At 38.8% G+C, this 20,310-nt stretch overlaps 1 protein-coding gene across 9 annotated transcripts in view; it reads right to left on the bottom strand.

Moving 5' to 3' along the window:
• TMEM68 (transmembrane protein 68) overlaps nucleotides 1-20,310 on the bottom strand; it is a 38,073-nt gene that overhangs the window by 14,382 nt on the left and 3,381 nt on the right. For 4 of the 9 annotated variants that reach the window (XM_067712316.1, XM_067712315.1, XM_067712320.1 and 1 more), the window contains 5 exons: nucleotides 16,775-16,819; nucleotides 15,566-15,959; nucleotides 7,260-7,424; nucleotides 6,595-6,627; nucleotides 4,143-4,336 (listed from right to left, as the gene is read on the bottom strand). In XM_067712316.1, coding sequence (XP_067568417.1) covers nucleotides 4,143-4,336; nucleotides 6,595-6,627; nucleotides 7,260-7,424; nucleotides 15,566-15,890 — 717 coding nt within the window. In that variant the 5' untranslated portion in view covers nucleotides 15,891-15,959; nucleotides 16,775-16,819. Of the gene's footprint in view, nucleotides 1-4,142; nucleotides 4,337-6,594; nucleotides 6,628-7,259; nucleotides 7,425-8,633; nucleotides 8,774-9,028; nucleotides 9,144-15,565; nucleotides 15,960-16,774; nucleotides 16,820-17,416; nucleotides 17,556-20,310 lie in introns of those variants that run through there. The other 5 variants (XM_067712317.1, XM_067712322.1, XM_067712321.1 and 2 more) reach the window with 5 other exon arrangements.

The raw sequence follows: 20,310 nt of genomic DNA, 5'->3' as shown, positions 1-20,310 counted from the left end.
TTTAAATAAGCTGACATTTAAAAAGCCGTTCCTTTTCAGCTTTGGAAACCAGTGAAATCTGGTGGACCAAAGGGAAGAGTCTACAGACACAGCTTTCTTCATAAAACATACTCCCTTTCAATCACCTAACTGATCATTTAGTTTTTATCACTCTCCCCTCACTAGAAGCAAGACCCCCCATAGCAGAGACTTGGTTTCGTTCACTGCTGGAAACACCTAGAACAGTGCCTGGAATAAAGCAGGTACTAAAAGACAGTGTGACAGGTGAACTAAAGAAGGAATGAATCAACAGGACAGAGAGAAAATGCTTCTAAGGAATTAGCTTGTATTCTCTGAATACAAAGGGTAGGAAACAGGCAGCAGCAATTTTAAAACCAGAAAAGCCGGGTAAAGAAGCAGCAGTCCGATGAATAATTTAAAATCTGATGGAGTTAATTCATAAAGCTAACACCTAAGACAAAGTAGACTGACTCTTTTGTAAAAAAATTCAGATTATGATTTTCCTAAAACCACCACTAGTTTTGTAGAATAAAGTGATGGTTGGAATCCTAATGTTTTAAATACTTCTACTATGTCTTTAGAGTTGAGAACTTAAGATGCCCAGGAAGGAACAGAAAGCTTTCAGCTCATATATACACCACTTTGCCTTCTCTGATCAGTGCTGCTAGGTTTTTGTCTACTGACTGGCATGAACCCCGAAGTTAGTATTGAAGGCTGCACTTTATAAAGACTCTTCAGGTATATATATATCATCCTTTAAATGGCTAACTCTCCAGAAGCTGGGCATTTCTAGAAGATACTAAACCGGAGAAGGCTTACCCTACAAACTCAGTATTCCAGGCTATACCCTGGTTTCTAAATTTACATTCAAGCTTGCAGCCTTACAGCTGCAAGCATTACCTTATTACAACTTCATACTGTAGTTCGTTCCTTTGTTTGCGCACACTTTGTATAACAAGGTAGTTGCATAAGTAACCTAGAATCAAATTGATCACATGTATACGTGTATCTCTGTACGTGTATGTACACGTGTGTGAAGAGGTAGAGAATGTGTATTTTGTTAAAACTATTCTTGGGGAATAGAGCGTGGCCTTGGAGTCTTAACTTTGCCACAAAAATTTAAGTGGGAACCATTGGACAGGTCACTAAACCTGTTTCTTCATGTATGAAATGACAATAATAATAATGATCCAATCTCAAGGTTTTTATAGATTGAGATAATACATATAAACAATTTTATTGGAACGAATGCTATTTTCTTTTACATCTGTTATTTGTTTTCCAATTAGAGTAAATGGGCTCATTTTTTTCCCCAAATTATTTAGCTACGAAATTACCTAAAAATTCTTAGCAGTCAGAATTCTCAGGAATTCACAAAATAAGAGTGATTTAGATTATATCAAAAAGCCTGTAACTTGCAGACGAGTCTTAAATATTTTCTGCCAATATTTTGTGAATTTCTGTTGATGACCTAGGTTTTCACTTGAATTTCCATTCCTTTGTTTCAATTTAAATGTGGTTAGTCTTGTAACAACAGTCGTAGCTTTTTATTCAAAGTTTATGATAATTCTGTGAGACCTAAGAAGGGCTTTTTCAAATAAGCTGCTGGTACCATTTACAACTGTATCCTCATGTGACTGAAAGGCTTCCCTCGCGGATCTGCAAGGCCCTCTAATCTTGGGGTTGGCGGACTCACTGTGCAGTGTACCAGCTGCCTGCAGTCCTGAACTGTAAGCTCTGCTTCTGACTTGCTGTGTGACAGGGTCCCTCCATCCCTTCATCTCTGTGTGCCTGAGTTTCCTCATCTGTAACACTGGAATAATTACATATGTCACCTACTTACTGTACAGGGGTACCAACATAAAGCCTTTAAAAGTGCTAAGAAAGGTTAGGGTGGTACAAGATTTATCAGTGATGCAGTGCTATTTTGTAAATCAGCAACGTTAAAGATTTTTGTTTATTAACTTGTAAAAGGCTGTTTATTAAATTTTCTCAAGTTTTGTATGAAAAACCTTAAATTATCTAGGTTATCGGGGGTTTTTTTTTGGCTGTGTTGGGTCTTCGTTGCTGCACATGGGCTTTCTCTAGTTGCAGCGAGCGGGGGCTACTCTTCGTTGTGGTGCGTGGGCTTCTCATTGCGGGTTTTCTCTTGTGGAACATGGGCTCTAGGCACATGGGCTTCAGTAGTTGTGGCACGTGGGCCCAGCAGTTATGGCTCACGGGCTCTACAGCGCAGGCTCAGTAGTTGTGGCGCACGGGCTTAGTTGTTCAGCGGCATGTGGGATCTTCCTGGACCAGGGCTAGAACCCGTGTCCCCTTTATTGGCAGGTGGATTCTTAACCACTCTGCTACCAGGGAAGCTCTATCTAGGTTATCTTAATTAATTATCTAGAAACTCAGGGATTGATAAACGGGCTTCTTTCTCTATATAATTTTTTCTTTCAAGACTTCTTCCAGGCAATGGTCCTTAAAACTGTAACTTAAGGATGAGGAATTAGAATTCCATGATCAATCTGTGTGATTCCAAATCTATTTTTGTCACTTTTACCTTAAACCTTGGAAGAAAATAATTCTCTCAAAATACAAACCTGAAGATTGAACTATCTTTAAGTTTTTAGCTGTTATCATTGCTTTAATGTACATTTACACTGATTATCCTTAATTTCGGAACAACTGTGCATATATCATCTTATATTCTACGTTATTCATAAAGTCTAAGGTTTTGTTTTCTACCTTAGTACATAAGACTTTCTGGAAAATAAAATGGGCTATAAATTAATTTTCTGTACCATTAATACTATTAACATAGACTTAAATTCAAAAGACTCCTTTCTTGTAGTATTTAAAAAATCAATTCAACAAATGCAGAGAGCCTACTAAGTGCTAGTCATTGTACTAGGAATTCAGAATATAAAAAGTGGCTTTGTCCTAAGGGAGTTTATAATCTACTATAGGACAGTAGTGTTTAAATTTTTATGTTGTCCATCATTAAACACTTGGACAAGTACATTAACTTATACCAAGATCACACTGTTAAAGCACTATGACGTACTTCTAGGAATTACATATACAAATATGTACAGAGAATAGAGCTCAATGTATTTTATTTTATTGTAACTCTGCAATTAAAAAATAAAGGGAAAATGTCCATTCTTCTTCAAATGTTGCTTTTGGGTTAGAAGGAGTCATCCATAATCCTTTCCTTTTTAATCAAAAGCCTGTATCTGCAAGATGGACAGGCAAGCTAAGGGTACAGACTGGTGTCTATACGACAGCAGTGGAAACACACACACAAAAAACAGAAATGTGAAAGCATTAGCAGCAGTCCCTAACTAATTGGCCTGGAAAAAGAAAACCACCTTGTCAAGTGCTATGATTTCTTTTTCTGATAGACAATCTATAATGAAAACAAACAGAAAACAAAGAAGAAACATTCCATAAGTAATAAATGTTTCATAGGATAAAGTACAATACAGAGACCAAAAAGCTTAGATATACTTTCCAAAGCAAAAAAACAAGATGACATTCAGATTTTCCAGTTTACTAAGTAGAATAATTACAGTGAATCCCAGAGGAACACTTAATTTTATTGACAAATTCGTTCTTTTAAAAAGATCTAAATTACACCAATATCTCTTTCTCATCTTTATTCATACTATTAGAGAGCTGATCACATTTACTGATGAAAAATGGTAGGAACCATATATTATTTGGGCTCTCTTGTTATACAAATTGGTCACAAATGCAAGAATTACAATGAAACCAACCAACAGCCATCACTGAAACGTGCCAACTCAGTTGAACCAAAGGATTAAAATACACAGAGTTGGATTGATTATACTTATGAAAAAAAGTATAAGTGAAGGAATACAAAAAATTTCATAAATCTGATTAAAAGAAGCTGGATTTTGAAGCATAAAATAAAGCTTTGCTAGATATTTGCAAATTTCCAGATTGAATTTTTTTATAAAGATGGCTTCCCATGCACAAGGAATATTTCTCTATTGTTATCTTAGAGTTACAGACACTAATTTTTAAAGCAGTTCAATGACAGTATCTAAATTCTGATATACTCTTAAGCTATTTAAGCATTTATTTTAAAGACACAGCTTTCCTTTAATAATCAGTTTTATACAACTCACCACTTTTGCATCAATTGCAACCTGAGCGAAGCCTTTACGATTACCCCACACGATGTTGTAGGTCTCATCGCTAATCAGGGCTTCTCGAACACCACCTGGTGAGATAGCTAACAAGTGACCACTCCGCAGAATTTCAACACATTTTTCTCTTGGTCCATGTATAGCACAAAATACATCAAGTAATAAACTAAACCCTGTAAGAAACATTAGCATGAAGATATATCTTAAGTACTTCTTGTCCAATTCTTCAAGAGCAAAAATCTTCACAACCTACATAATGTACTATCTATACTTAAATCAGTAAATTCTTTTTTTTACTTTTTTTTAAACCAACAACAACTCTTAAGGTTAACATAAGATTAATATTGCTGGTAAATTAATAGCTATGTCTCGCTGATTACTTTCTCAGTGATCACCTACTACTCTGGCTACATATTCAAATTCTTAATTAAAACTCATGGGACTTCCCCGGTGGTCCAGTGGTTAAGACTCCATGCTTCCACTGCAGGGGGCACAGGTTCGATCCCTTGTTGGGGAACTAAGATCCCACATGCCGTGCTGTGTGGTGGCCAAAAAAAAAAAAAAAAAAACACCTGGGAAAATAGGGATTTTTTTTTTTTTTTTTTTTTTTTTGCGGTACGCAGGCCTCTCACCGTTGTGGCCTCTCTCGCTGCGGAGCACAGGCTCCGGACACGCAGGCTCAGCGGCCATGGCTCACGGGCCCAGCCGCTCCGCGGCATGTGGGATCTTCCCAAACCGGGACACGAACCCGTGTCCGCTGCATTGGCAGGCGGACTCTCAACCACTGCGCCACCAGGGAAGCCCAGAAAATAGGGATTCTTATTCCCATTTTACAGATGAGGAAAGTTGACTCAGAGAATTAAGAAGCTTGCTCCAAGTCACACACCTAGCAAAGGGCAGGGCAGAGATTCCGGTCCAGGTATGTCTAGTCCAAAGCTCCTTCCACTGCATCTCATGGCCAAACACTGTCTACAGTATTTATTAGAGCAATCAGAAAGGACATCCCATCATCAATCACACATCTAATCTTCCATTAACCCTATAAGAAAGAGAATCACTCAAGAGAATGTGAGTCTGACTGCTCTAGCTCTACCAAAATTGGCAAGCCACAGTTAAAGCTATTGAAATTAAAAGTTAGATACTGCTAATTCCACAATAAAAATTTTTTTAAATCAACAATGATAGCAATATCATTAAGAGTTTTTAATAAAGTGAGTGGTTGGCTCAGAAACAATTAATTCCAGTCTTAATATTATACAGTTTTTCAAATTATAGCTATTTATGGATGAAAGAAATAATCCTATCAGTAATTAAATATTTTAACCAAATCCTAAACTGGAAATTTAGAGGACTGGTGTTTGTATACATTATCCCTTGAGACTGGGAAATATGGGGATGGAGAGTGAAAACTGTGCAGAATAATCCAACTTCTCACAGGTTTAAGGATCTGAAGCAAGATTATCAATATTATTGAGAAGAAATAATTCTCATCCTATACTATGTTAAAAGTTCACTGATTTCACTAGATGTATTCTCATGATAAATGAATAAACGGGAGGTTTAATAAATTACAAGATCATAAAGATCATAAAGGGGGAAATTTTTAAGTCAAATGCTAAATAAAAATATTCACATTTATTATTTATAAAAAGAAAAAAAAGTAAGCAACCTAATGTTCCATAAGAGAAAACTAGTTAAGTAAATATTTTAGTCATATATTTAAAATGTTATTTATAAAACATGGGAAAATGTTAATGCTACATTAAGTTTTTTAAAAAAGAACAAAACAGTTTGCATAACGTGAAGATGTGCAAATTAAAAATGAAGCAAAATAGGACTTCCCTGGTGGCGCAGTGGTTGAGAATCTGCCTGCCAATGCAGGGGACACGGGTTCGAGCCCCAGTCCGGGAAGATCCCACATGCCGCGGAGCAACTGTGCCCGTGAGCCACAACTACTGAGCCTGCGCGTCTGGAGCTTGTGCTCCGCAACAAGAGAGGCTGCAATAGTGAGAGGCCCGCGCACCGCGATGAAGACTGGCCCCCGCTCGCTGCAACTAGAGAAAGTCCTGGCACAGAAACGAAGACCCAACACAGCCAAAAATACATGAATGAATTAATTTTTTAAAAAATGAACAAAATAAATCAAAATGATAACTGGATATATGTTAGGAGGGTAAGACCATATAATGATGTTTTTCTTTCCTGTAGTTTCCAAGCTTATTATAAAGTGATCATATTACTGTCCAAAGAAATACACTTTATAGCCAATTTAGTTTATACACAAAGTACAAATGGCTTTTTAGTGGCCCAAGGATGCTGGAAACATTAACCATGTCTATGAAAGGCACTAAGAGAACTGTTATTTCATTCACTGTCTGGTGTTTATCTGGTTGACGGTTGGCTTTTGCTTTTACAATTCCAGAGAACATACCATAAACTTTCTTGGCTTGTTTCTGCTGACTTCCTGACAGAAGAAAATAAGATTTAATCTTAATGAGTTTACTTTAGAATGATATTTTTTAAAACTCTTATCATGTTTGAAACCATTCAGTTTATTAATCTTTTTAAAGAGGTACGAAGCCTTTATGAATATTTAAAAAAAAGTGGTCCTCAGTCTTAAGAGTTATAATTCTACCAAGCAAGTCAAGTATGATAAAAGACATAACAGGCTCTTTAGGTTAGGATTTCTGAGGCAATATTATATGATTATATAAAGACAAAATATATCCTGGCTAATTTTTTTTAACTTTGATTTGCTATCAAACTGACAGTAATCAAACACTAATTACTATAAAATTAAACTCCCAGATCAATATCTCATAGAAAAATTCACCATATGAAAAATCAACTACCTTCTATACCAAAATACAAATTAATTGTTTGGAAAAAGTTACAATTTCTTTTATGATTTAACTTCAAAAAATAATGACTACCTGTTAATAGAGAAAGAAATTAGATAACATTTTTGGCCATAATGTTTTTATATTTAGGTATATTACCTAAAACAGATACTAAACTCAAAGACATACAGACTGTCACATAGTTTGATCATGTTAATTAAACATTTTTATATCACCAGCTACAGTGAAAGTTTACCTGGAATTTTAAAAACAAAGTGATCAGCTACTACTCGGCAAGTTCTGCCTTTATGGATAAAAATTTTAGCCATGAAGTAGTAAAAATCGATGGGAATAGCTCCATGATAAAAAATGATCAGTGCTGGCCCTTCTGGTATTTTTTCCATCCCATGAACTTCATAACCTGTTAGAAAGACAAAATACAGATACTTAAAATGTATTTAATATTAGTTTATTTATACTAAAGGATGGTTACTAACTCAGACACTCAGTCTTTCTTTCGGGAGCACAAGCCCCCCTGTTTCCATCCACTTTCCCCTTCCCTCCCTCCCTGAATATATCGGTCCTACAGTGGTTGGGTGGGCCGGCGTGCAGTAGGTGCCTGGGTGGAGGGTGGCCTGCGGTGGGTGCTGGAGCCCAGGCAGGGCGAGGAGGGCATCCGTACAGGGTGGCCCGGGATGGCGAGTCAAAACCCAAACGGTCACGAGAGCCCACACACAGGAGAAGAGTCTAGAAAGGGTGCTGGGGCCTGGGCGGGCAAAGGAGGGGAGCCATGTGGCATGAGGATGGGGGTCAGAGCCCGAGTGGAGCAGGGTGGTGTCCCTGAGTGGCAGGGGACGGTGGCAGTGATGGGAGACTGATTACACCCAGGGGGACTGATCAAATCAGTTTACATATTAAGGATAATGTCAGCCTGGTTTCTCACTGTTGGAGAAGGTTAACAGTCGCAAATACAGAAAAGGAGAAAACTAAAATCAACTCTGCAGCCGTAAGAGAACCTCACTCCCACCCTAAGGAGAAGCAGCAGCACGTTAGAAAGCTGAAGTCGCTCTCTCAGCCGCGTGGGAGGGAGGGCGGGCAGGTGCCACAAAGTGGGAGAGAAGAAAACAACCAAAATGTTAACAAACACTTAAAGACCGAATGTGGGCGAGCGCTAGGTGTTGGATCCCCGGCAACCCAGAGACAAACAAGAGTCTGCACCCACTCCCCAGCCTCACGCAGGCCTCAGCGCATATGCACGAGAAAACCAGGGGCAGGGCAAGCCAGAGACTCACGGGAGACCCTGCTAAAGATTCAGAGAACAAAATCCCCCTCGCTTCCCGGAAGCTTCTCTTGTAAAAGCAAAACCTGGCCCAGGGAGAAGCGCAGGAAAGCCTCCCACCGCTTCTAAGAACCGGTACTTGCCAAAGGTACCTGACGCGGGCAGGGACAGAGTTCCACTCCCCCCCCCCCCCCCACTACTGAAGGAATAAACTACTTGGTAATATTTCAAATGGGCTCAAGAGAATGTTTTTAAAAACTAAATTTAATGATATTTCAAGATTCTGTATGTGTCTATACTTTTAACATTTCTTCCCAATTACCGAATTCTAATTCAAATAATTCAATTTACTTAGAACAGTCACTGAAGTTGTCTGACGTTATCCAAAGGATCGATTGTCCCATCAGATAAATTTTCCAAGAAATAAAGAATACTTCTTTCAGGGATTCTATACAGCATATTCCTGAGGTTCTCTCTTGTTTTCCAGAATACTTTTTTTTTTAAAAAAAAGAATTGAGAAATAATTGTTACTTAATACCAGGTCACCTGATTGAAAGTAGAAAAATTCAATGAATCAATTCATTATTGACAAAAACTAGAGTTTACCATCGTGCCACTAAACATTAAGCCCCAATATTCAACTGTGTCACTCGTAAAGCGTGGATGTGGTCATACAGCCCCTCGCTATAAAAGCACCGGCAGATAATCACTCTGGTCAATGTCAAGGCCTTTTAGGTCCCAATTACCGATCAAGTGATGTCAGATTCTTTCGGTGTCACGTGGACTCAGGGCGCCTCCCTCCTCTGTGCTGCTCACGTGACCGTCTCTAAAGGCGCACTTCCTGTCCCATGTTTCCCTGTCGAGCAAAAGCAGAAATCCTGGGGCACGTTACCTGCTCCTCGCTCAGACTCTGTATTCCCCTGGTCACCAGCTTCTGTGCGTTTTACCTCCAAAAACTCTTAAATCTATCACTCCCTCTTCCCAGTGTTGGTTTTGAAGTGTGGCCCCGTCCTCTCCTGCCTACAGAACCCCAGTCCTGGGGATCTGAGAACGCAATCGGGACCGCAGCTATCGCCACCGTCCGTCCATCCGCTGTCCAGGGACGGGGAGCCTCCGTATGCACACTTTATGCACATTTCGAGCGGTCTCGGCCCCTTCAATGTAAACAGCCCTACCCTTGTGGCGATTGCGGTTCTCTTATTGGATGCCAAGAGATGCGCATTTATTTACCTCCCCTGCTCTGTCCCCTGAGCCTCTCCAGATTCTTTGGCGAGGATCTGAAGGTCAGGGGAGCTCAGGTAGCCTCATCTATCTCCATAGCAATTCTTTATTATGTAAATGAGTTACTGCCCACTGGCTTTAGACATCAGCATCATGAATCCAGATAAGGATGATCTTCTCCTAAGAGAGAGATCCTTTCTAAATTTGTCACCAATAATCCATTTTCAAGGCTATACGCCTACACAAATAACAATACCATCCTTTTGAGTCTTCCTCCGAAAAGCACACAGAGGCAAACTACCTACAAAATAAAGTCAAACTCCTGAGCATAGCATTCAAGAGCCTTGAAAGCCTAATTTGTCTACTTCTCCAGGTTCATCCTTCCGCATACATCTCACCCATGAATGATTCATCTTCTGGTCCTGAATACACCCTGCATTTTATTCAGTACTGAGGTGTGTGCATGTTTTAACCTAGGTAGTTTCCTATTAGGACTATAGCAATGAATCTCAGTTTTTCCATTCAACAACATATCTTGGACATCTATTTGATATACACATGTAGCGATTTTTTTAATGATTTTTTTAATGGCTGTAAAGGATTCCATAATGAATTCCTATCACAGTTCATTTAGCCATTTTCCTATTTAGGGACCACTGGATTGTTTCCAATTTTTCAAATATTGGTTGCAATGAACCTTCATTTATATGCATCCTTGTGCACTGAATGTGTGAATTTATCACTAGACTGGATGCTAAGACAGGTAACTGTTGATCATATGGTACACGCCCATTTTAAATGATAACAGAAACTACCAAATCATCCTCCTGACTCGCTACACTACGGTACTTTCTCACATGCACCGAGTGAGAGTTCCCATCTCCACATTCTCATCCTTTAATGTCAACAAACTTTAATTATTTGCCAATCCTCTGAGTAAAAACGCTATCTCAGTGCAGTTTTAATGTGCACTTTCCGAATTACTAGTGGGCTTATGAATCTGTTATAATTATTGGCATTTATATTTAGACCATTTTTAGACCACATGCTTAGACCACTTTTAAGTTGGATTTCTTTTCTTACTAATTTATTATTTTCTAAGCCATGTTGTAAATGACTTGTGGTGATCTGCCCCATCTTTTGATGTGTCTTTTAGTTCTGTCTCTTTTGAACAGTTTTTGGTTTTTTGCATCTTCTTTAAGACCTTCCGTAGTTGGAGATCATCAAATATTTTCCTATATCTTTTCCTGCTGATCTGGAATACCACTTTTATCATTTACTAAATTCACATTTCTGACTTTTTAATCTGTTTGATCTGTTTGTGATGATCCTTTCCCTGTACCAACGCTGTAATTTTAATCATTATAAATGTTAATGGTTTTGATATGCTAGGGGAAAACTTCCTCTTTTGTTTTTTCAAATTTGTCTTGGTTATTCTCGTTTGCCCTTTTATATGAATTTTAGACGTTTGATGAAAACGTGTTAGAAGTCTACTGAATTGGTGAAGGAACTGGGAGTGTGGGCTGTAGAGCAACATCTCTACTACGCGGAGACTCTCTATCCACTTCACATTTTCTGAATTCCATTTGTTTCTCCAGTTTCTCCATAAAGTTTTTACGTGTTTTTTGGTTAGATCTAGCCTCAAGTAGCATTTTTCCTTTCCATTTTAAAAATGATTATTGGTGGTATATGAGTAGTTACTAATTTTGTGTTTATCACACGCCCATTTCCCTTGCTAACTGATCTTATTAGTACTGATAGGTGGATTCACTTGGCTTTCAGGCATCTCTTCTTTTCTCGTCTCTGTACTTATTTCTAGGAGCTCCAGGACAATGTTAAATAGCAGTGGTGAGAGCCTCCTTGTTCTGGTCCCTACTTATGGGACTCGCTTTAATACTTCTCCACTTCTCCAATGTGGATCATCTTTGTTGAAGATTCCTGGTACATTCCCTTTATTGAAGTAGTACCTTTTAGTCTTCGCTTCCTAAGATTTTTTTTTATTATAACTATTGAATTTTATAAAACTACAATCTATGAGACTGACCTGCAAATCTCCTTTTTGTGTTCTCCTTCGTTTCAATAGCAAAGTTCTGCTAGCTTTGCAAAATAAACTGTGTAGCTCCACATTTTTCCCTACACTCTCAAACACAGATGGGCATTATCTGTTCCTTAAAAGTTTAGTATAACCTGTGGGCTCTTGGCCCTTTGTGAAGGGAGGAGGATACAGACTGACCACTGTTCCAATTTATTTCATGATTACTGGTCTGTTCTGTTTCTCTCTCCTTCTTGAACCAATTTTGATCATTTCTCTTTTCCTGCAAAACTGTCTATTTAATTTTTAAACAAAATGGTGTGAAATAGTTACTCAATTTCTTTCCCACTCATTCTTCAAAGCCTTGTTCAAAAGTTACTTTCTCCATGAATAGTGCTTTCACTTTTGTCCCACAGAAACAAGAATGAACATTTATTGAGCATTCACCTGACAGGCACTGTATTGGATCCGTAATAACTATCTCATTTGGTCCTCACAGAATCCCTGCACTGATGAGAAAACCCAAGTAAGAAAAGCCCATGTAACTTACTTGAGGTCACACAGTGGTACCGCCAGGACGCAAGCCCACATGCATCTGACTCCACGACCTGTGCCCTTCCCCACACCACACCTCCTACTAGAGGTGTGCCCGTGCTAACCTGCACCTGTGATTTTCAAATGCTGGTTGCCATCACTCATTGAGTTATGCAATCACTTTAGTCAGTTATAGTCAGCATTTTTCTTTTTAAATAAGAGAGAGTAGAATAGAAAATAGAGCAGATCGCATGAAGACAGTATATACACTTTTGATGAAATAGTATATACCTGTATGTATATACTGGGTGGCAAAATGCATTTCTTCCTAGCAATAAGAATCAAAACTTTGATAGCCTAAAAATATACCTTGAAAATACTAGGAATCTTGAACATAGTAGGTGTGTGAAGTTGAACTTAATAGTGACCAAGAAACAAGTGATGTATTTTAGTGCTTTCCAAATTATTGCAGAAAGATGCTCTGTAATGGTGATAGCTAACATTTGTTGAACTTTTATTATGTAATAAAAATTATTCTAAGTACTTTACATCAAGGCCCAGTGAATCCTTCCAACAACCCATTTTACAGAAGAGGGAAATGAAGTCCAGAAAAGTTAAGTATCTTGTTTGAAGAGAAGAGTTATTTACATAGTCTTAAAGGAGTTCTCCCAAGACATCTATCAATTACAAAGTAAAAAATAGCAACTTTGTGGTGGAGAAACCTAACAGACACCTCCTTAACCACGTGATCAAAGTCACCATCACCAATAATAAAACGTGTCAACATCATGAACCTCAGATACAATGTGCTGAGAAGGACCCACCATCAGAGGGATTCTTATCAAAAATGCACAACTTCAATCAATTTACGGAAAACATCAGCTCTAAATTAAGAGACAGTCTACAAAATCACTGAGCAGTACTCTTCAGAAGTCTGAAGGTCATAAAAGACTAAAAAACCCTCAGAGATTGGAGGAGACGTGACAACCAAATGCAGGATGGGATCCTGGTAAAAGGACACTGGCAGGGAAACTGGTAAGATGTGAATAAAATCTGCAGTTTGGTTGATAGTATTATACCACTGTTAATCTGATAACTATACAAACGGTTACGTAAGACGTTAACATCAGGGGAAGCTGAGTGAAAAATAGGAACTCTGCACTATTTTTGCAACTTTTCTGTAATTTTAAATTTTTTTAAAATGAAGTTTAAAAAAATCCTAATTGTTGCAAAAGGAAGGGAGGAGGAGGAAGAGGGAGAAGGGAGGGGAGAAGAAATCAGGTAACCTGTCCAAGGTCCCCCCGCGGTGACTGGCAGGGCCTCGTTGGAACTCAGGAGTCGGACCCAGGAGTCCTTCCCTGGGGGAAAGACAGAGGAGGGGAAAGGAAACTCTTACCCAACTGAAGGACAGCAGGAATGTTCTCCTGAAATTCCAATTTAATTTTCCCATAAAAAACTCTACTACATATGGTTTAATTTATAGGACGCTTTTACTGAATAAAATATGTCCATTTCTTTAAAAATTAATAGTAAAATGTGAAGTAAAAAAGTCAAAATTTTTATAGTTTAAAGGCTGTAAGCAACTTGAGGGCAGGGGCTTCACTGACAGACTACCTAGAAATGCAGGTATCTAAGAAATACCAAATTCATGTTTCTTGATGTAGGAGAATCAGATTTTTTTGAAAAATGATAAAGCACTTACATAATATACACTAGAGGGTAAAATTTAACTTCAAAACAGGAAACACTGGATAGATTCTTATACAAAGATACTTACAGTAAACCAGTTATAAACAAACAACAGCTCAATAGGTAAGTAAATTAGTTATAGGATTTACAGAGTCCATATAGTCATTATAAGTCATGTAAGGAGGCTCAGTGACATGAAAATACTAGTCTGCCACACAAATAAAAAACAATAAACACACAGAATTCAACTGCATGGTAAATTTTAGGTGACTATTATTTTCTTCTTTATTTTTACTCGCCACATTTTCTAAAATGAACATTTTTATTAGTTAAAAAATTCCTCTGAAGACTCTTTACAAAGCATAAATTAAAATTGATTTGACATCAATACGAAATCCAAATACGCACACAGACGCCTTTGTGCGTCACCAAGGAGCAGAGTGAGGAAAATCATTTTAGAGAGCATCACTTATCTTACTAAAATACGTTAAATTATTATAAATAAAACATTAAAACATGGTAAGAACTATATATTTTACTTCCTCTGAGCCATAGGTGCATATTTTTAAATACCTCAGGAAAATAAATAATAAATACCTCAAAATTATATATGCTCCTACAAAATAAGTTTAACACTTGAATTTATCCACATTAAATCATGTCTCCCGAAACAGAAAAAAATTCAAATTCCTTACAACATATATTACCCTGAAGTATAGAGGGTTATAAGTGGGAGGGGGACATCGTTTCCCGAGTACTGTAAACGAGGCCACTGAATTTCTGTCTCACTGCTTTAAAGACAGTGAACGAGAGCAGTCCACATAGGCACGGTCTCTGGTCACGGAATGCTGAAACAGCATCCCACCTCCGGTGAACAACCACGAGCAGGTATGAGAGTTGTACGGACTGGCAAGGGCATTCGTATTCATGGGTAAATACTAAGAATTCAACACATCGACGGCATGTGGTTCCTGTTTGCAAAGCTGCTGTCTGTCGACCGCTACACTCTGACCCTGAGCCCAACCAAGGACAAGCCTGCGGCACAGCACAGATCAGAGGAGCACAGGCCTGGAACCAGGAGTCAGAGGCTGCATCCTGGCCCTTCTCCCTGGTGTCCTGGCGTGCCTCGGGCACCTAACAACCTCGCTGTTCTTCAGTTTCCTTATGGGAAAACTGTAAAATGGAGATAACACGTGGACTCTCTCTACAGCATTATAAGAATTATAAGAACTGATGCACGTTAAGCATTTGACTGTAATGGACAGTCAAGTGTTCAAAAAGATTTGCAGGCATATGTAGGATTAAAATGACAACATGTCAGCTGAATAAGTCACACAGCAAACGGAAAACGGGTACATTTTGGTATATATATTATATCTAATTTAATGTTATTACTATTTAATATTATTTTTCATTTTTTAAAAATCTCTACACTGGGGAAGTCAAACTTATTTTGAACAAAATGGAAGTAAACGCAAAATAAAGCAATTTCAAAACAGTTTTCTATACTGTTTTAATTCATCTCTTACTCTCTTAGATTCTTAACTATTAATTTTTTATTTGAGCTTAGAGTAATAGTCTACATTATTATGTGGTTCTTTGTTTAATGGAAACTAGTGTGCTCAGAAAAAATCATTTTAAGAAAGACATATATATGCACAATGCATGCAAACAGGTAACAGGAAATAGTAACTATCCCTTCCATTATATTTTTCAATATTTCCTCAATCAACAAAATGAAAGGGTAACACGGTTTCAGCGCCACCCACACGAAAAGGAGCCCAAAACTCAAAGTAATCTCGCTTACCGTGCCAGACGGCCGCGTGTCCATCCCACAGCGTTGCCACCGTCTTCCTGGCACCGTCCCATAAATTATGAGAGTAAGCTTCTTTTAATACATTCTTCCTCTTATAAATGTGTAAGAAAATAATAGTAAGGTAGAGAAGAAAGATAGTAAAGTAAGGAAGTATTAAAAGTATGAGTGGTGTAAAAACCCACAAGAGATAGTTTGCAAAATTCCAGTAGTCCTCCAGTTGCTCCACACCAAACCATTCTTCAAGTACGTGGATCAGACAAGTCATGGAGGGCATGGAATCCTGTCCTGTCCCACAGGTTTGATTTTTGTCTATCATTTTTCTTTAGGTGAAAATGACAAATTCAGTCTCTTTCTTCGACATCATGGCAGGTCTTTAATTTAGCCACTAAAAGGGAAAAAATAATCCAAAGTTATTCTCTTCACAGCTGAAATGTTAAATGTTTTAGCCTACATGAATACTGTGTAGTCCTTTCTTAATACCAAAAATGAGTAGATTGCTAACAAGTTAACTTTGTTGCAGATTTAAATGTGAAAATGGGTTTCATTTGTGAAGAGTGTTGGGTTTAGCTATTGAAATAACTCACAAGCTACAATTACAAGAGGAAAATAAAGCTGATGAATGAAATTTCAGATTGATCTTAATAATTTGACTTATATCTTAATGGATCATACTGAACGTTTGTATCTTAAACTAGGTTATGTTGAGATAACTATTCTTCATAGAAGAAAACATCAATATCTGATTCAATAAAAGTAACCTAATTCTTAGGAAATGATGACATACATTTTTAGATATTACCTTTTCCAAGCAAGTTTATAGAAAAGCTCTCTGTTCCTCTGACATTATACAATAATACAAATTTGTCAGTGTCATTTTTATCTTATAGTCACTAAAATTTCTCTTGTATCTTAAATGATTGAAAGAATACAGCATGGGGCTTCCCTGGTGGCGCAGTGGTTGAGAGTCCGCCTGCCGATGCAGGGGACAAGGGTTCGTGCCCTGGTCTGGGAAGATCCCACATGCCGCGGAGCGGCTGGGCCCGTGAGCCATGGCCGCTGAGCCTGCGCATCCGGAGCCTGTGCTCCGCAACGGGAGAGGCCACAACTGTAAGAGGCCCACGTAGCGCAAAAAAAAAAAAAAAAAAAGAATACAGCATGCAATTATTCTATGTCATTCTCTAAACCATTCACTTAACTTACCAGAAATTAGATAAATATCTTGTCCCAAGCTTCAATGTCTGTATTCTGAAAAACACAGTATATAAAAGGAAGAAAAATGATTTAAAAAAAGATAATCATTAATACCCAGAGATAGAATTTCCATAAAATAAATGGCAAGACACTTTCACCAATGTGTGACAATTATGCTTACAGCCCTATACTAGTGTATCACAATTAAAAATTACACTCACACTACCAGTGCTTTTAGTGAGGACACCTCTATACGCTGTTTTAGTTCCACACTATAAAGCCCCACCTGAGACACTTTTTAAATTCACAGCTCTAGAAACTTCGCTTCTTCAGAGAAAAAGTATGAAGTTAAGATGTGTAACAGACTCTGTCTCTTTTTAGTCATTGCCAGATAACGAGCTGATGGGCAGACGTGATGTTCGATGGTGCGGTTGCATCAGCCTCATGATCATGTCCTCCTACAGAAGATTTCCTGCTTCCGTCACTATTTTCTCTGCTTCTGGTTCTACCCTTAGAGATATTTTATCATTATTCCATACCATATAAACTTAATGAAAATCATCTCAAGTCCTTTGAGGATGAGGCAGGAAATGAAAAAATGAAAGAAAGGGATGGAGGGAGAAGGAGAGACAGATGTACAAGAGCAATTACATGTTGTCTTGAAGCCAAGATTATCTTGCTGATAACTAGCATGTTAGCAGGGCACAGAATTGACTTGTTCTTCCAGCGTTAAGAGGATTTAGCCCAGTTTCCTTGTAACCAATAGCATTTATCTGTGAGAAACCTGGGCCTGTTACGGTAACAGAAGGTGGACACAGCACACATTAAGCCCACAACCTGTGTTTTATTTACATCACATTTTAATCAATCCATCTAAAGAGGCAAACTGCTAAAATTTACCAGTGTTTGATCATTTAGCGTGCAACAGAGCAAAACTTACTACTTTTTAAAATGAGAGCTTTCCTCACAAGGATGGCTATATTCAAAAAAAAAAAAAGGAAAATAACAAGTGTTGTTGATAATATGGAGAAATTAGAACCTTCATACATTGCTGGTGGGAATACAAAATGGTGCAGTCACCATGGAAATCAGTCCTCAAAAAGCTAAACACAGAGTTACCATTTGACCCAGTAATTCTAGTCCTAGGTATACACCCAAGAGAACTGAAAACATATATTCACACAGATATCTGCATACAAGTGTTGACAGCAGCATTATTCATAATAGCCAAGAAATGGACAACCCAAATGCCCATCCACGGATGGATAAAAATATGCTATACCCAGAAAACAGAATATTATTCAGGCACAAAAAGAAATGAAGTACTAGTTCATACTGCAATATGCATGAACCCTGAAAACATTATACTAAGTAAAAAAAAGTCAGATACTGAAGGCCACACCTTGTATGATTCCATTTACATGAAATACCCAGCACAGGCTAATCCACACAGACAGAAAGGTTAGTGGCTGCCAGAGGCTGGGGCAGGGGGCAATGAGAAGTGACTCCCAATGGAAACAGAGGTGCCTTCTGGGGATAATGAAAATGTTCCGGAATTGGATGGTAGTGATGGTTGTACGACCTTGTGAATATACTAAAAACCACTGAGTTGCACATTTTTAAATGGTGAATATTACGATGAATTACATATCAACAGAAAGAGCTTTCAAATAGTAATACATTAAAATTTATGATAGCCTCTCAAATATGTTAAAAGAAGCTCTTCCCAGGCCTGAAAACCAATCATTTTGGTGATTTGACCCTTACTGCTTAATACAATTGTCCCAATAATCTAGTCTCAGGACTTCCCTGGCGGTCCAGTGGTTAAGACTTCGCCTTCTAAAGCAGGGGGTGCAGGTTCAATCCCTGGTCAGGGAGCTAAGATCCCACATGCCTGGCAGCCAAAACACCAAAACATAAAACAGAAGCAATATTGTTACAAATTCAATAAAGACTTTAAAAATGGTCCACGTCAAAAAAATCTTAAAAAAAAAATCTAGTTTCATTTCCAATTTTTAATAGGATTGTAAAATCTTGTGATTTTAAAACCTTCTTTAGTACCTCGCCCCATCCAAATTGGTAAAAGAACTATACCTCTTGTCCATAGTTATGTTCTGATTTATTACACACACTTAACACACACAGTAGAGGGGAGAGGGACAGTGCGAAGGCAGACACCCAGGGACAGGGGCTATGCGGACCACTCACAAGATCCTGCCGTCTGCTAACAGCGTCCAAGTGCTGCATGCAAGGACCTCCTCCAAAAATGATCAACCCAGATTTTGATTTAAAACCTTCCAGAACAGAAAACTCAAAAGGTGCCCTTTCCACCATCAGAACCGTTCATCGAAATGCTAAAAAGACCTTCCTTACACTTACTTCCCTGGAATTTTCCCCATAGACCTAGTTCTGTACCATTGAAACTCTTCCATTAGACAACCTCTTAAGTTTTAGGACAGCTATCACAAAGCTACAAAATCCTCTTTTCTAGTCAGAATCCTTATTAGTCCTTTCATCCACTCCTGGGACCTGGTTCCGTAACCTTTCACCACTCGGGTCACGCCCTGTGACTGACTCTGCTTATCCAATATGGAGCGGAGCAGGTAGAGTAACCCACCTGGGCCTGGGTTTGCTAAGATCTATAAAACTGGGATAACAGTAGAACTTAGATATACTACATTAGCTGATGGAGACGCCATGGAGACAACATCCCGCACACAAGGGGGTAAGGAGAAGGCTGCTACGTTATACAGCGTGGTCTCAGAAGGTTTCTCTAAAAGGATGTTTGAGCAAAGACCTGAGGACGTGAGGAAGCAAACCGTGCGGGCATTTGGAAGAGAATTCCAGCTGAAAGAACGGTGAGTACAAAGGATGTGCACTTGGAGGGGTCAGCAAAGCAGTTGGGTTGAGGAAGAGGGATGGGGCGGGGCGGGGGGTGGGGCAGTCAGAAGTGGGGAGCACTGCAGAACTCTGTGGGCCAGCTTTCACCTAAGTGAGATGGAAAAGGCACCAGAAGGGTGGGTTCTAAACGACTGCTGTGTTGAGAATACATTGCACAGGGAGCAAACAGGAAGTTATTGCAGTCACTGAGATGAGTGATGAACAGGTGTGCCAGCGTGCGGGCTGTAAGACATGATCAGCTTCTGGATGTATTTTGAGGATAAAGCCAACAGGATATGCTGGTGAATGCATGTAGAACGTGAGCGAGAGAAGTCCGGTATGGCCTCACGGTGTCCAGGCAACATGGGTTTGTATCCTGGGAGGCTCTGCCACTTACTGTGTGACCCAGACAAGTTACGTAACATCAGTTTCTCCCTCTATAAAATGAGAATAACAACAGTACCTTCCTAATGAGACTGTCGTGAAAAAAGCTCAGAAGAGTGCCTCCCACCATAAAGGCACTAAACAAGTGTTACTCTCATCATCATCATCATCATCGTTAGCCTGCTTGCGAGAGGATGGACTTGCCAGAGAACAGGTTTAGACACCCCAGGAATTCCTGGCCATCAGGAATTCAGGTCTGAACACGTTAAGATTCTACTGGA

This window comes from Pseudorca crassidens, chromosome 17, assembly GCF_039906515.1.
Source record: "Pseudorca crassidens isolate mPseCra1 chromosome 17, mPseCra1.hap1, whole genome shotgun sequence".
NCBI lineage: Eukaryota > Metazoa > Chordata > Mammalia > Artiodactyla > Delphinidae > Pseudorca > Pseudorca crassidens.
Note: the sequence above shows the minus strand (reverse complement) of the source record. Positions and strands in the feature narration are given on the sequence as shown.